The 14091-nt window shown below is 39.7% G+C and overlaps 1 protein-coding gene across 5 annotated transcripts in view; it reads right to left on the reverse strand.

Moving 5' to 3' along the window:
* Positions 1-1067: 1067 nt before the first annotated feature.
* The window catches only part of slc35f3b (solute carrier family 35 member F3b), a 50380-nt gene continuing 37356 nt past the window's right edge, over positions 1068-14091 (reverse strand). For all 5 annotated transcript variants that reach the window (XM_008429873.2, XM_017309123.1, XM_017309122.1 and 2 more), the window contains 6 exons: positions 13616-13955; positions 10390-10609; positions 5589-5714; positions 4051-4243; positions 3866-3955; positions 1068-3491 (listed from right to left, as the gene is read on the reverse strand). In XM_008429873.2, coding sequence (XP_008428095.1) covers positions 3250-3491; positions 3866-3955; positions 4051-4243; positions 5589-5714; positions 10390-10609; positions 13616-13955 — 1211 coding nt within the window. In that variant the 3' untranslated portion in view covers positions 1068-3249. The remainder of the gene's footprint in view (positions 3492-3865; positions 3956-4050; positions 4244-5588; positions 5715-10389; positions 10610-13615; positions 13956-14091) is intronic.

The following is a 14091-nucleotide window of genomic DNA, read 5'->3' on the forward strand; positions in this document are numbered from 1 at the left end:
TTTTGGTTCCTCTTGCGTGAATTACTGCATCATTGCAGTATGGAAGGGAGGTGATCTGCTGAAAGGGCTTAACGAAAACCAAGTTGCTGTAAAAACAGCCTTCAGTTTGTCTGCATCAATCTTACTCTTGACAACAAAATATGGGGTTTGGGTTGAGTTGCTTGCCAATTAATCAGCAATACCATGTTCATTAATCTAGACGTTGGCACTTTGAGCAGTGTTTGTCAGCGGAGGGAATTCTGATGTGTTCTAACATTACCAGGTTATCGGGCTACAATAACTTTGAACTTGATTAAAGGAAAAAGGAAAAAAAAAACATTGGACCAACATCAGGAGATGACAGTTCCTCCATTCATTGCTGACTGTGACAACTTCACACTGACCCTCAAGCAACATAGACTCTGTGTTTCTCCACCTTTGCCATGATTTGAGCTGGGATTTCCTAAGGAGCTGCTAAATTTAAATTCAGAAATGAAAACAAGAAATACAGAAGTTGTAGCCTGGATGAATGTAGAGTCTTGAAACAACTGACTTTGTTTTATAAACCTCTCAAGAATGAGGTTACGCTTGTGCAAACAAGCTGTGAAGAGGCAGCTTCTTGTTGTGTACCCTTCTTATGATGGGATTCAGTGACTGTCTGCCGCACAACTGTAAAGTCAGCAGTCTTTCCCATGATTGTGTTGGCAACAACATGGACAGAACTGTATTTTGGGTCTCTTTTCAAAATGCAACTGCGCTACAGTTGCGTTTAAGTCAATTACTTTACTGATTACATCATTGACTTCCACTGATTGTGATGCCGAAAAAATTGTCCGAAAATGATAAAGTTTGCATTGTAATTTATCTCGTCTAACTAAGACAACCATCCAAAATCCAAAGTAAGTTTTGCTCAGTTTCCTCTTGAAATGTCATTTCAGCATTTTTTGGGAAAAAAAAAAAAAACTTCTAAAAATAATTATGCAAATATGTCAAAATATTATTATTTTTTGCTTTCACGATAGCTTTACCTTTTTACCTTGGTTATTGAACCACAGCAGAAAGCTAAGGAAGAACAAACATGGTCAAGAAAACTTATCAAAAACAAATCTTTTTATATCTTACATCATGTGATTACACTTGAAGACACTCAGTAGCAGATCTAACAAATCCATCATTTATTCACGCTCTAAATATTTCCTCCTCAGATGTGATATAACCATATGTTGCATCATCTTAGTGTAAAAATCATTCCTTACAAAGGTTTACATTTAAGTCTTGCGTTAATTCCAGAGGAATACAATATAATTATTTATTGCCATAGAAAATGACAATGGGAAACAGTGCTAAATGTACTGTATTGCAAAAAAAAAAAGAAGAAACAAAATGCAATGAAGTGGACATTTCAGCTGGTACGTGCATGCTCGTTCTGTGCTCATCAGTCATAAGATTTTTTTTTTTCTCCTAGAGGTCCTTAAGGTGAGTTAGCAACTGAATGCAAAAAGCGATATAAAAAGTCTTCAGCAATACATCAAGAAATTGTCCCTCTCCCCACACACAAAAGAAGCAATAACTCATCCAGCTGAGGTCAAGGAGAGTCATAATAAAGTGTATCTCTCTGCAGCAGTCTGGTAGCACTGTATTAAACAGAGCAGCTCGTAGTGAGCGTGTGTAGTGTGATATTCATACATTCACAACAAGGCAGAGTTCACATGTGTCGCTTCACAAGGCGAGGGCCTCACTTGCTCTCCTGTTTACCTTTTCCTAAAAGATGCGAATGTTTGAAATACGATCACTGGAAATAGATCAAATGATATATACTTTGCTTTTGTAGAAAAACTGGAGAAAATCCAAGCCATGTTTTATAAACTCTCTCCCAAAGTCACAGTGAGATAGATTTTTACCATCTGTTGTTTTCTCCAGAAACAAAACTGTCATAGCTCTATAGGAAAGCCTAAAAGTCTAAAAGGTGTAATGTGTTATATTAAGAAGCTCTGGGATTGCTTTTATTCATGTTCAGATTTAATAACTGGTTAGTTTTCATTTTGGCTGCTGGTTTTGAAGTAAGCTTTTAACCAAACCCATTGTCTGGGTTTCTTGAAGCACATATATATTTAGCAACCAAACTTTGTGTATCTCATGCACTGAATGAGAATATACTGGTTTAAATACAGTCCCTTGCGAAGGTATTCTTATTTCTAGAACCTTTCCACATTTTGCCAAATTCCAACCACAATATATTTTATTGGGATTTGATTTTATAGATAAAAATAAAGTAGCACATTTTTGGTAGGTGAAGGGAAATGCTGGGGCAAGAACTACGCATCACCCTGGAAACATAATTCCCATAATCTGAAGGGCCATGGGAATGAAAGACCAGGGAAAACTCAGTGTGACTGAGTTTGCGTTACGCTGGACAGTCTTAGTATTGTAGAGTATTGAATCAGGGAGTGTCAGAACACAAATGAACCCCCTCTCTTTTTAGATTTAATTGAAAATCACATATTTTCCTCTCACTTTACAATTATGGACCACTTTGTATTGATCTATCTCATTAGATCCTTGTAATTTGGCAAAATGTGGAAAAAATGTGAATTTTTTTCAAGACACTTTCATGTTGCCCATATCAGCATGTGAGCAATGATTGTGAGAGATTAGCCCCATGAAAGCCCAGACCCACAGGATGGAGTTTAAAAGTAGCTCTTCTGTTCTAATCCAAAAGAAAGGCGTTTTGAAAGGATGTGTTTTTAGCGCCAATTGATCCTCAGATGATCAGACAGATCTCCTCACACCAAATGAGCCTATTAGGTCCACAGCTCCCCGGGCATTCCAAGGTGTGAAATATAGCTATGTACAGTACAGAAAAGGCAGGAAGGGATTTATTTTGTTCTCAGGCATTTTTCTTTGGATCAAAATGTGAGTAAATGCGAACCTGTCATGTTTCTTTCTTTCGTTTTTTTTTTGTTACTGAAATTGATCAGGCAAGCTGGCAAGTCTTTTTTAAGGATATGATGAATAATTAGAATAATTTAAAGGTTCCGCAACAGTGAGACTTTAGTCATAGTTGATACCGTTTTTAAGTAAAAGAAAAAAAAAAAAAACAAAGCTGAGAATTTGTTAAATTCCTATGCATTCTGAGGCTCTGGTATCTCTCTCCCTTTGTTGAATTGTCTGATCACAGCACAGTCCAAACCCATGGTAGCTTCGCGAAACACAATGTAGGCCAATAGCCAGATCAGATGTGTTAATGTTCCCTGTTCAGTTACGATGGAGTCAACGTGCGTATGTCGACAGGGAGGTCCTGCCTCTCCCTCTCCAGTTGAGGCCTGCGTTGGCGCCCGTCTCCCCGGCAACCTCGGCCGGGTCGTCCCGTTTGCGCAGCTTTGTAGTGAGCCGGATGATACACTGGTCCCAGTCCTCTGGCAGCAGCAGCATGAGGAATCCCAGGCAGATGATGAACACAGCAATCAGGCGCACCGTGTTGAAATTGATGTCACAGGTGTAGAGGTCAACCACTGGGAAATCAAACAAGAATGTGTTAATGCAGGACTATAAGCAGGTATTCCACAAATTTCTTCTGTCCCACCCCCCCTCAAAATATTAATGTCTATAGACGAGGACACCGCATTGACACATGTTACCGTAGTACCTGATTGGTCCACTAAGCGGAGTCTTTCATCACCTGTTTTAATATTTCTTTTGTGGAAGGTGTGGTACAAGTGCGTCAATAAAATCAGTAAATGTGAATTAACAGCTACACATGTATATAAACATATCGCTGGCACTTAAACTGACATTAAGAGTATATTTATGAACTCCAAAGCCACAACATTTTAAAATGTAATCAAATCTGAAGATTCAGGACTGGATGAAAGGTTGAGGCACTTACTGGCATTCACAGGGACACTTAGGACAATGCCCAGGGAAATTAATGTTGGGTATGTTATTGCAATGCCGAAGTTCACTAGGATGTTGAAAGCTGTTGGGAGAAAACATATTACAAATATGTTCCGCGTTGAGAATGTGAAGGAGAACTCTTAGTTTTGCATGAAAATCTCATATTTGTCTTGTTACCAAAAAGCAAGGCTGCTACTCCGCAGAGGTAGGCCCAGGGGATATCTGCAGGTGAGCCAGTGTACTCCACATGAGTAAAATACAGGATTACTGGCACAAAGCTGATGAAAACAAAGTTGGCGCTTCCGACAATGCTCAGGAAGAGTGCAGCCTCTCCAAATTTGGCACTACCCAGGACCATCTTGAAGAGTACCTGAGGATACATGAGAGGGGAAATGTGTTTGGAAAAAAAAAAAAAAAAACTCTCACACTTTATAGAGCTGAAGGGTGTTTCAGAGGGTTTGCCTGCCAACTACCTGCCATGTTGTGGCTGTTGCTTCGTATCACATTAGGCAACAAAGACAGCAGGGTGGGAGAGAAGAAACTCAAATTGTCGCTTTCTGTCCCCTAAGATCAGATCTTCAGCCTGAAGCCAGCAATCCTCATCAAAGATATCACAAACCTCTGTCTGCTGGCTCTCACAGAAATTCACATTTTATTGCAGTGGCATGATCTCACTTTGCCCTTTCCTCTTCACATAATCTCTGTACATTGTCATTTCTCTACAGATCACCACCCACAGATTTTATAGGATTAACATCTGCAAACTGAGATGGTCATGGAAGAAGGCTCCTTTTGTCTGTGTTGATTGTTGATTCAGTGATATATTTAGACTCATCATTCCACTGAAAAATCCAAGGAGGTAGAGTCCTTCAGTTTTTCTTTAAGCTGTTAAGATATTCCTGCACCACACCAAGGTGTAGTGAGAGTAAAAGAGAAAAAAACCTGCCGACAGTATTAAGCATCCTCCACCATGCTTAGCATTGGGCATGATGTGTCATTTTGTTCATGGCTCAATCTTAGTCTCATCTAATCAAAGCTCGAAGTTCAAGTTAAAAACAAGTTTGAAGTTCAAGTTTGAATTTGTGAAAATATTTGTATTTATTTCTTTTTTTCTGTTTTGTATTTAGACTCCAGCTGTTATTTTGGAGACCATCTGTACCTCTCTTACCATCTGACTCACTGTGTGTGGTTAAAAATACATTTAGGTCCTCATCCGGCCTTGTGGCCGGTGGCTAAAAGAAATGGGTCTCTGTGTCATGTAATATTTATACCCCAAGGAAAGAGTCAAGACTAATTACAGGTTCCCAAGCTCACATTGAATTATAAAAGCAGGGCAAGATTAGAAACAATTAATCAGTTCTGTTCATGTTTTAGGCTTTGTCATCACGGGTATCAATAATTGTGCCAGTGTTGCTTTTATTAAAAGATATTCATAACATGGATTTCTTTCCTCCCTCTAAAAATGAATGAACTACATTTGGATTTTGCTAGATTTCTGTGTGAGATGTTGTTACTGCAATAAAGAATAAATTTATCATGAGGCTTTTACACTATAATCTGTTCCTCTCTTCTGCCACCTAAGGAGGATTTCATAAATAAGCCAGATGAAATATGCAAAGCCGTTTTGAATGTCTGCTCCTTTGAGGCCAAATATATCAATAAAAGCCTTTAGACTCGGTGATTCTGTGCTTTGATTGAATGAAAACAGAGTCTACCTTGTAGAGCGCTGACATTGAAGCAGATGCCACGACCAGAGTGATGCCGATGACTGAGTGGCTGTGAAACCCATCAGCGTAGGTCATCATGACGATGCCTGCTATGGCCAAGATAGCTGCTACTATCTGTGGAGAGACAGAGCAGCAGTGAGTTACAGATGAGCGACACGTTATCTAGTTTAGTAATTATGATAATGAATCTTTTACTGCAGTTTGGGGCCCCAGAAGGTTTCACCTGGTCTTTATCTTTGAGAGGATGCCCCACAAGGGTATGCAAAAAAAAAAATCTAATAAGGCCTGCGTTGCGGTTTGTTTGCAGAAGGCATCTGATTTTTGATTCACGTTCTTCTAAATCCTAACAGTCACGCTTTTCGGATTCTTGGGTTCACAGCGCGAGAGTTTTCAGTACACAAGCAGCAGCTTCTACAGCGCTGACATTGATTTCCATTGCACTACCAGCGTGATTACAAACCAAACGCGTCGCCACGATCCAGCAGTCCCCCCTACCCCCCCACACACACTTCTCCCACTCCCTGCCTTTATGATTAACATGCCTCCAAGAATGACACCAGATCATCTGTTTCCTCCCGCTCGCAGTCGGCCTGGATGTACCCAAATAAGCATCACTCATTTGTGTCTGTCACATGTTTTGTTTTCATCCTGGAACTGAACAAAAAGCAGGAATCGGAGCTGGGCACACGGTGGAGCCCAGCTGAGTGGATTAGCTCTTGCGTTAAGAAGGTGTCAGGAAGATAAATGAAGCGTGTGTTTTTGCTTGGCCATAGCCCCGAGGCACTTTTTTTTTCTCTTTTGGCAAAATTGCTCTTTCCGCACTGCAGGTTGCCTGTCAGTCACAGCAGTACGCTTCATTTTAGTGAACGCCAGTTTGCCTGCCGGATCAGCAACAATGAAAGATGTTTCAGCACAAGTGTTTTGTCAGAAGCTCAAAAAAAGCAAGACTTTACCTTCACTGGCACAAACAATATTGGATATGGCTACATATGACAGTAATTTGCAAGAGCATTTATATTCCTTGAACCTCTAGAGTTACAAACACAAACTAATGCATGTTTATCTGACAGACCAGCACAAGTGGGACCAAAATTGCAAAGTGAAAGGAAAGTATTTTTTCCAAATGAAGTTAGAAATAAAGTTTTAAAAGTGTAGAATGCCTGGAGCAGTTGTCAGCATTGTTGCCTTACAGGAAGAAGGTCCTGGGTTCAAATCACATCTGTTGACACTGTAATTTAGCTAAGGTAACTAATATTATCTCTTGCTATAATCTGAGCTAGTGAGAGCAAGTAGATATTAAACTGAAAGGGCCCCAGGAGTGAACCTGAAACATTACGTATAGACACAAAGAAGTTGTGCATAATTTGGACTTCTATACACCTGTCAGGTCTCCAAAGTAAAGTTTGGAAGAATTCACGAGAGGATCCTAATGAAGTGAGGTTGGGTGCCAAAAGACAGCCTCATCATCAGACAAGATGGAGAGACTCCAGGCTTCTTAGAGGCTGCGTATTTTCTCAGAACCAGCTTGGGCTTTTTGTTCCAGGTTGATTCAGGTCTCCCGGGGCAGAAGTTCCTTGAATGTTTACTTATTCCTCTGAAAGGAAAATATATTTTCCTACCATCTGTTCATCAGTGTGACTAAGCTCTCACCCACACAGAAGAAAGTGTTTTTACCATATCTACATTAGATAACTGTTGGGGGGGGGGGGGGGTTCTGTTTTTTTTTCAAAAGGTTTTGTTTAATTCCTCAGAGGACAGGGAATTCATAACATGCCGGATGCGAATACTACGGTCTGGAAGAGAGTATTTCTTCGAGGTCTGAGATCTGTACTTCATCAAAAAGGGAAACATAGGTATTACCCTCACAGGAAAGAACTAATAAATTTGAGAAAGTACATTTTTAAAAAATGTCTCAAACATTTTATCATGACAAAAGCACAATGATTGCATTCGGGCAATCTCAACATTGTTAGTCAGTGGCGGAATAAGTCAGCGTCAGGCCAGGGGGCGGGGCTAATTACAGGGCCTTTGTATTTTTACAGCGGGTGTGCTCTGTCACGTATCTTCCGTGGAGGGGGGTGGTGACAGAAAGAAGGAACGTATTGGTTAGTGTGTTTTACCCAGAAAACACTCGGCAAAACCATGAGTGAAACAATGACTGGGCAAGCCTACTATATAATTTACTGGGGGACTATTGGGGGACCACCTCTTTATTATTTTACATACATCTTACTCAACAGGAGAGGGCCCACTTTCTCGGGATGTAATCAGACGTTAAAACGAATTGAAACTCTTCATCCCTCCCGGGCCCCCAAAGGCCCCCACTATAGCTCAGCCCCTGTTAGTACAAACTAATGTTGCACAAAATGCCTTGGAGTGAAGGCATCTTTCATCAGTTTTGGTCAGAACAGTAAGGTGCATGCACAAGCATACACTCGTGCATTTCAATTTCAGCTTTCGTGTGAATTTCTTAACACTTCCTATGAATACTTTTGCAAGTTACTGTGTAAGTGAACAATGAACAAAATCGGCCTTCCAAGACATAAACCCAAACAAACTCACACATAAAAGGTTCCCATGAATCTTTCATATTGCAACAACACTGGCATGTGACTCCACTGCTGCCACAATTGGAGGTAACAGACCACTATCATATCTTTAGGGACACAATAACACCGACATATTGCTAACATCTGTTAAACAAGGCCATTTTAGCACACTCCATCATTCTCTTTCTTCTGTGACAAACCCATTGTAGATCCCCCGCATTGCCGCAGACTTTCCACACACTGCAGTCTCCACCACCAAGCAACAGAGCGGGAGGACGTACAAGAGGCAGTCAAGCAGCATTCTTACTGTTGCCTTACTGATGCTTTTCATTACAAATAATGGCAGTGGGGAGTGGGGGAACGCATGAAGGAATGATAGGGTGGTTTGTCACGGTTTGGAAAAAATTGAAATAAGGGCAATCCTTTCTGCAGAGTGCATAAGGTCTGCAGAGGTGAGCGGTTTAGAAGCGTGCAGTGGGAAAAGAGAAGGACATGTTTCACTCTCCAACCCTTACTTTTCTGCTCGTCTCTTCTTGTCCAGGCAAGACATGATTAAATTAGACAGGATCACTGGTGAACTGAACATGCTGTCATTCTACTCTCCAGTACTGTTTATTTAACTCATACAGCCAAGTAAGAGCCTTAAGAGTTATTTGCTTCATTGGAAGCAAATGAACAAAAAAAAAGGTCCGATATCAAAAATGGTCCAGTATCCTGTATCAAAAGGTAATTGCCCATCTAAAGCTAAAAACTATTTGTGACACCCATGGCAGCAGCTACTGCCATCAAGGGTTTTCTAGCAATGGTTGGTGTACATCACTGTGAAGCGAATGTTGAGGTTCTCTTCTTTGCGGAATCACTTTAATTCAGCCACACCGGAAGGTTTTCAAGAAAGAACTGAATAATCAAAGTCATGCTACAATATCTTAATTAGATTCAAGTCCAAACTTTGTGCTTGTTTTAATCTTAAGATCCTGATCTCATGGTTTGACACTTTCCTTCAGAATATTCTGGAATGAATTTGTGGTTCCATTAATTACAGTAAACGTTTGGCAACTATGAGAAGGGCTTTCCTGTTCGTTTTGGGCAGCAACGGCTTCTTTCTAAGTGTTGACTTGAATGATGACCTTAACTGTAACAGGTGAGGCTTCCAATTATTTAGAAGTTGTCTGGGTTATAACCGTGACCTCCTGTATGAGTCACTGATGCGCTCTTTGAATAATTTTACTATATCGGCTGCTCCAGAAACATGTTTTATCATGGCTCCATGCATTCTGTATTTATGAACAGTAGCTCTCACTGTCGTTTGCTGCAGTCCCAGAGCCTTAGAAATGGCTTTGTAAACTTTTTCATACTGACAAATGTCAATAACTTTGTTCTTGATTGTTCTTTAAGACCGAGACATGATGTGTTACTTTCTGAGATCTTCATTCTTTCTACTCCATGTTGTCAGACAAGTACTATTTGAGTAAGTAAATTACAATTCAGACAGTAAACGGGATTTAGTTAGACTTATGAAACTGAAGCAAAAACATACATTTTTAACACAGAGCCATATTGGTTTGGAGATTGTTTTTCTCTTCATAAATGAAATAATCATTTAAAAACTGCTTTTAATATTTACTCTTGTTACCTATATTATTACGATTTGCTTGTTAATCTGACTTAGGTGTGACAAATAAAACTGAAGAAATTTGTAAAGGGCAAAATATTTTCCACAGCACTGTTAGCCTGAAGCACGAAGATGTGAAGAAGGGGAAGAGAGGAGCTGCAATTTTTTATACTGTGAATATAATTCCATGTCTCTTCTCTAAGCATCATGAAATAGATTTAATCTAGAGGAACATGTTTATCTGTGCTAACCATAAATAAGATAAACCAATTGCTTTCTCTATTTTTGACTACACATATCATGATTTGGTCTACATACAAATCCGTGAAAAACATTATTTTGAAAGATAAAAACCAGGGAACACTAAATTAAAAGATTAGGATCACTTGACTCAGTAGATTCCAGGAGGCAATGGATTTACTCATAGATGCTGATGTAAAAATAGCTCAAGCATTTTTGGGGAATTTTGTGAGTCACTCTTTACATCAAACAGTCACTTTTACACCAATTTAAAAAAAAAAAACTTTAAAAAGGATGAAATGCTGCAGCTTCCTTTATCAGTCATCTTCTGATACAAATATGTTTTCTCTTGTGATTTGACACAAGAGAAAACATCAAATACACTCACCCTGACCCCCATGAAGCGGTCTCTGAGTACAATCCAGGACAGCAGAAAGACGAAGGCTTTGTTACAGCAGAAAAGCGCTGAAACATCTGTTGTGTTGATCTTCCTGAGAGCCTGCAGGTACAGGTAGTTGGTGAGGATCCACAGCAGGCCGAAGGGAGCGACCTTGGTGAAGAACACCTTGGGGGTCAGGCCCTCGTCCCCGAAAAACCTGCAGCACTCCCTGTGTAGAAATGCAAAATGTAGAGCACTGTAGTCCTACTTTGGAACTGAGGTTAAGATTTATGCAAATGAAAAAAATTTGTCTCATCACACTGTAGCCTAAAAACTTATCTGCAATGAGTGTGCATAGCAATTCCCACCTCAGCAGTTTGATCAAACAGATTTTTGTCCCACATCATACTGTGTAAAGGAGAAATAAGTAAACATTTAGAAATACAATAAGATCTGCTATAAGCCACAAAGCGATTAATTTTCTCCTGTCACTGTAAATAAATTGGAAGAGTTTTGTGTCTGAACCCCCAACGTAGTGAGGCCCTGTTTAAATGACTGTTGTTAAGTCATTTAAACATCAGAATATTAATTACACAAACATCATCTACAGCAAACATTGTTTGTCCAATTAGCTTTTTTGACTCTCATTACATTTAGGGCATGAATAGGATCAAAGGTTATTAGTTTTATTCTTTATTTAATCTCAAAATAAAAAGATTTACTCAATAACTTTGAGTTACCGTGTCCCAAAACCTTAGAGTTGGGTTAGATTAAATCATATTTGTGATTTTGAGCGGTCCAGTCAAAGCCAAGTCCTAAATCCCAATGAGGATCTTTGGCAAGACTTTTACAATAATGTTTACTGCCAGTCTGAATTTGTTTGTTATTTTGCAGAGACAAATTGAAAAAAAATAAATAAATCAGTGTCTAGATGTTCGAAGCTGGTTGAGACATGCACCCAAAGACTTGTAATTGAAAATGGAGCAAAATACAAATGCCGGTCTTACTTTGTAGATTTTTATCACAAAGAGTTTGAGGCTATACCAGTTCGTTGGAGTCACCTCTGTTTTCAAGTTTGCAGATATAATTATAGGAGTTAACATATGTTAGTTTTAGCTCCAACTTGGGCTGGATGGGCTACAGATCATTAAAAATAAATAAAAAATGAATTTGATAAGAGGAAGAAGTTTCTTACCACAAAAAAGCTGACTTTCATCATCACGTTTAGTTTTTGATAAAAACATATGCAGAAGTGTTTTGATGAAGGTCCAACATCTTAGCTTTTCATATGAGTGAATCCTCCATATGTTTATTTATTACTCAGTCATAGGCTGAATATGCTAGCCACAGATGCCACAACAACTTTAAAAAATTGCAGCTCGTATATCTATAAAGTGAGATTCCAGCTAGAAAAGTTTTTCAATAAAAGTTGGCAGACTGGAAATTATCGGCCTGAGTCACTGAAGCAAAGTCTACACTCCATCCTCCGACTGCATGGTTTGTTTTATAAGATGGCAAATAATCTTATGTGGTGACTCTAAATATCCATACCTGTGGAAAATCTTGTTTCTGGCATAAACAAAATCTCTGGATTTTGGTAAAAATGTATATAAAAAAATGTGCCTCGAAGCTTGAGTTGCCAATTTAGAGAAAAACACTAAGCGGCAAATCAAATGATGTCTGGTACATCAAGATTTATGGAAAGGAATTTAATATGGATTCATATTTGTGCACACACACATGAAATATTGCTTTAACTTTTATGCGTGGAACCGGGGCAAATTCTTTGTGGAAATAGCTCGAAACCATTGTGTTCATTTATTTAAAATGCCGCAGGAATAAGTTATTGCACTGTGCACATTTCCATAAAGAAATATAAAACAACCTTTAACGACAATATTAAGCTCAGCGTTTTCTGGACTTTCCTCAAAGCGCTGTATGTAAAAGGATAAAAACAGAGAAGATGAAGCAGAGTCAGAACATGGGGATAATAAAAGAAATAGTGGAGTCTCAAAACACCTGCGGCCTCTAAGCTTCCTGCAATCCTTCATTTTTTATTGTCCGCTTCTTTTCAACCTAATGTGCCTTCTGCACTTTCAATTTCTTTGCAAATTTTTGACCTCTGTGTTAGCGGATTGCAAACAGAAAAGGCTGCTTCAATCAACATTTTTAAAGATTGCTAATTGGCTCTTGATAAAAGACAAAACAGGGGCATATATTGTACCACAGCAGGTATAGCAGGTATCGTAGAGAAGCGCTTAGCTGCGTATTTGCTAATTGCTCTCCGGTACCTGTACACATCTAATTTAATCTTCTTTTTCAAACGGATCAACTTACGTTGTGCAATGATATCTTGATGCGCAAATCTAACTAAAACATTTCTCTCTGGTAAGTGATCGGATTTCAGGTGTAGTTTCTAAAAGCAATGCAGAGTGAGACCTCATCAAATAAAAAGTTTAAGTACAATTTCAATTAATCAAAATTTGGATTTAAAGATTATTATTATTATTTACCTATCTTTGAACTGTGTTTGTTGTCTTACATGTCCTGCCCATGTTTCTGTTAATGGTCTGAGAGAAAAACTAAGCAGATGAAACATTTCACAGTCAGACCAGATCAGCTCCAGTTGAGAGGTTGCATCCCCACAAGGAAGATTTACATCATAAAGCTGTGTCACAGAGCTAATGCCTCTTTCAACAAGCATCTTGATCTCTAAAGTCACCCAACTGAGAATAAGGAGATGACAGATTATGTTGCCAGTTGGACTACAACATGATAAAGAAGCTTTTTTATATACCGCAGAGCTGAGCTACTTCTTGTACAGAAACAGAATGCTTGGTAGTTAGCTAAAATACAAAGTTTGGCCATAAAGCACTGGGTCAGCCATCCAAAACTCAGTGAATTCAAACGATGCGATCACCTCAATGACCAAAATCATCCATCACCTTCGTATACAGACTGCTTTTACAAACATCTGGTATATAATGCGGGTCTTTCAGTGTGGTAATGTAATAGGATGCAACCTGTAAAATACCTAAGTCACCTCTGTAGTCAACTCAGCTGTGAAGTGAAGTCTGGGGCAGTGGGATGGAAATGTTTGGGAACCCCTGCTGTAGGGGTTCACACTTTGCTTCAGGCAAGCAGAAATTGGCACACAAGTTTTTAAATTTGGATATTATGTTTACTGGTTTTGTTTTTGTTTTTCTTTTTGCTGACAGAGGGCAATTCTTCCAACCTCAATCTCTGCCTGGGCGTCTGCCTCTCAGGACTCTTGCACAAATGGCCGACGTAGTAGACTGGGAAGAAGAGGCAGTTCCAGGTGGTGGCGAACCAGGTGAGCGTGAAGGGGGCATCAAACTGCTTAAAGGTCAGCTTGGCCAGCTGGGTGGAACCCGCCCAGGACGAGCACACGCACATCACCATGGCGACCCCCCACAGGGCCTTCCGCACCTGCACGGCTGTTACTCTGACGCAACAGTGTAGCCTCCGCCTGCTGGTGCCGGACTCTCCGCCAGCTGCACTGGCCGACTGTGCGTCTGTGGAGCCCACCACATTCTCTCTGGTCCGGTCTTCTCCTGTGGACGGACAAACATAAGAAGAAAGAAGCTAAACAATCATGTGGACAATTTTAACAATTTGCAAGGTTGCAACCCTTATCTTCAATGACTTTTCCATTCCTGCTGAAGAAAAGTACACCCACAGAATGATGCT

The sequence above is a fragment of the Poecilia reticulata genome, linkage group LG15, assembly GCF_000633615.1.
Source record: "Poecilia reticulata strain Guanapo linkage group LG15, Guppy_female_1.0+MT, whole genome shotgun sequence".
NCBI lineage: Eukaryota > Metazoa > Chordata > Actinopteri > Cyprinodontiformes > Poeciliidae > Poecilia > Poecilia reticulata.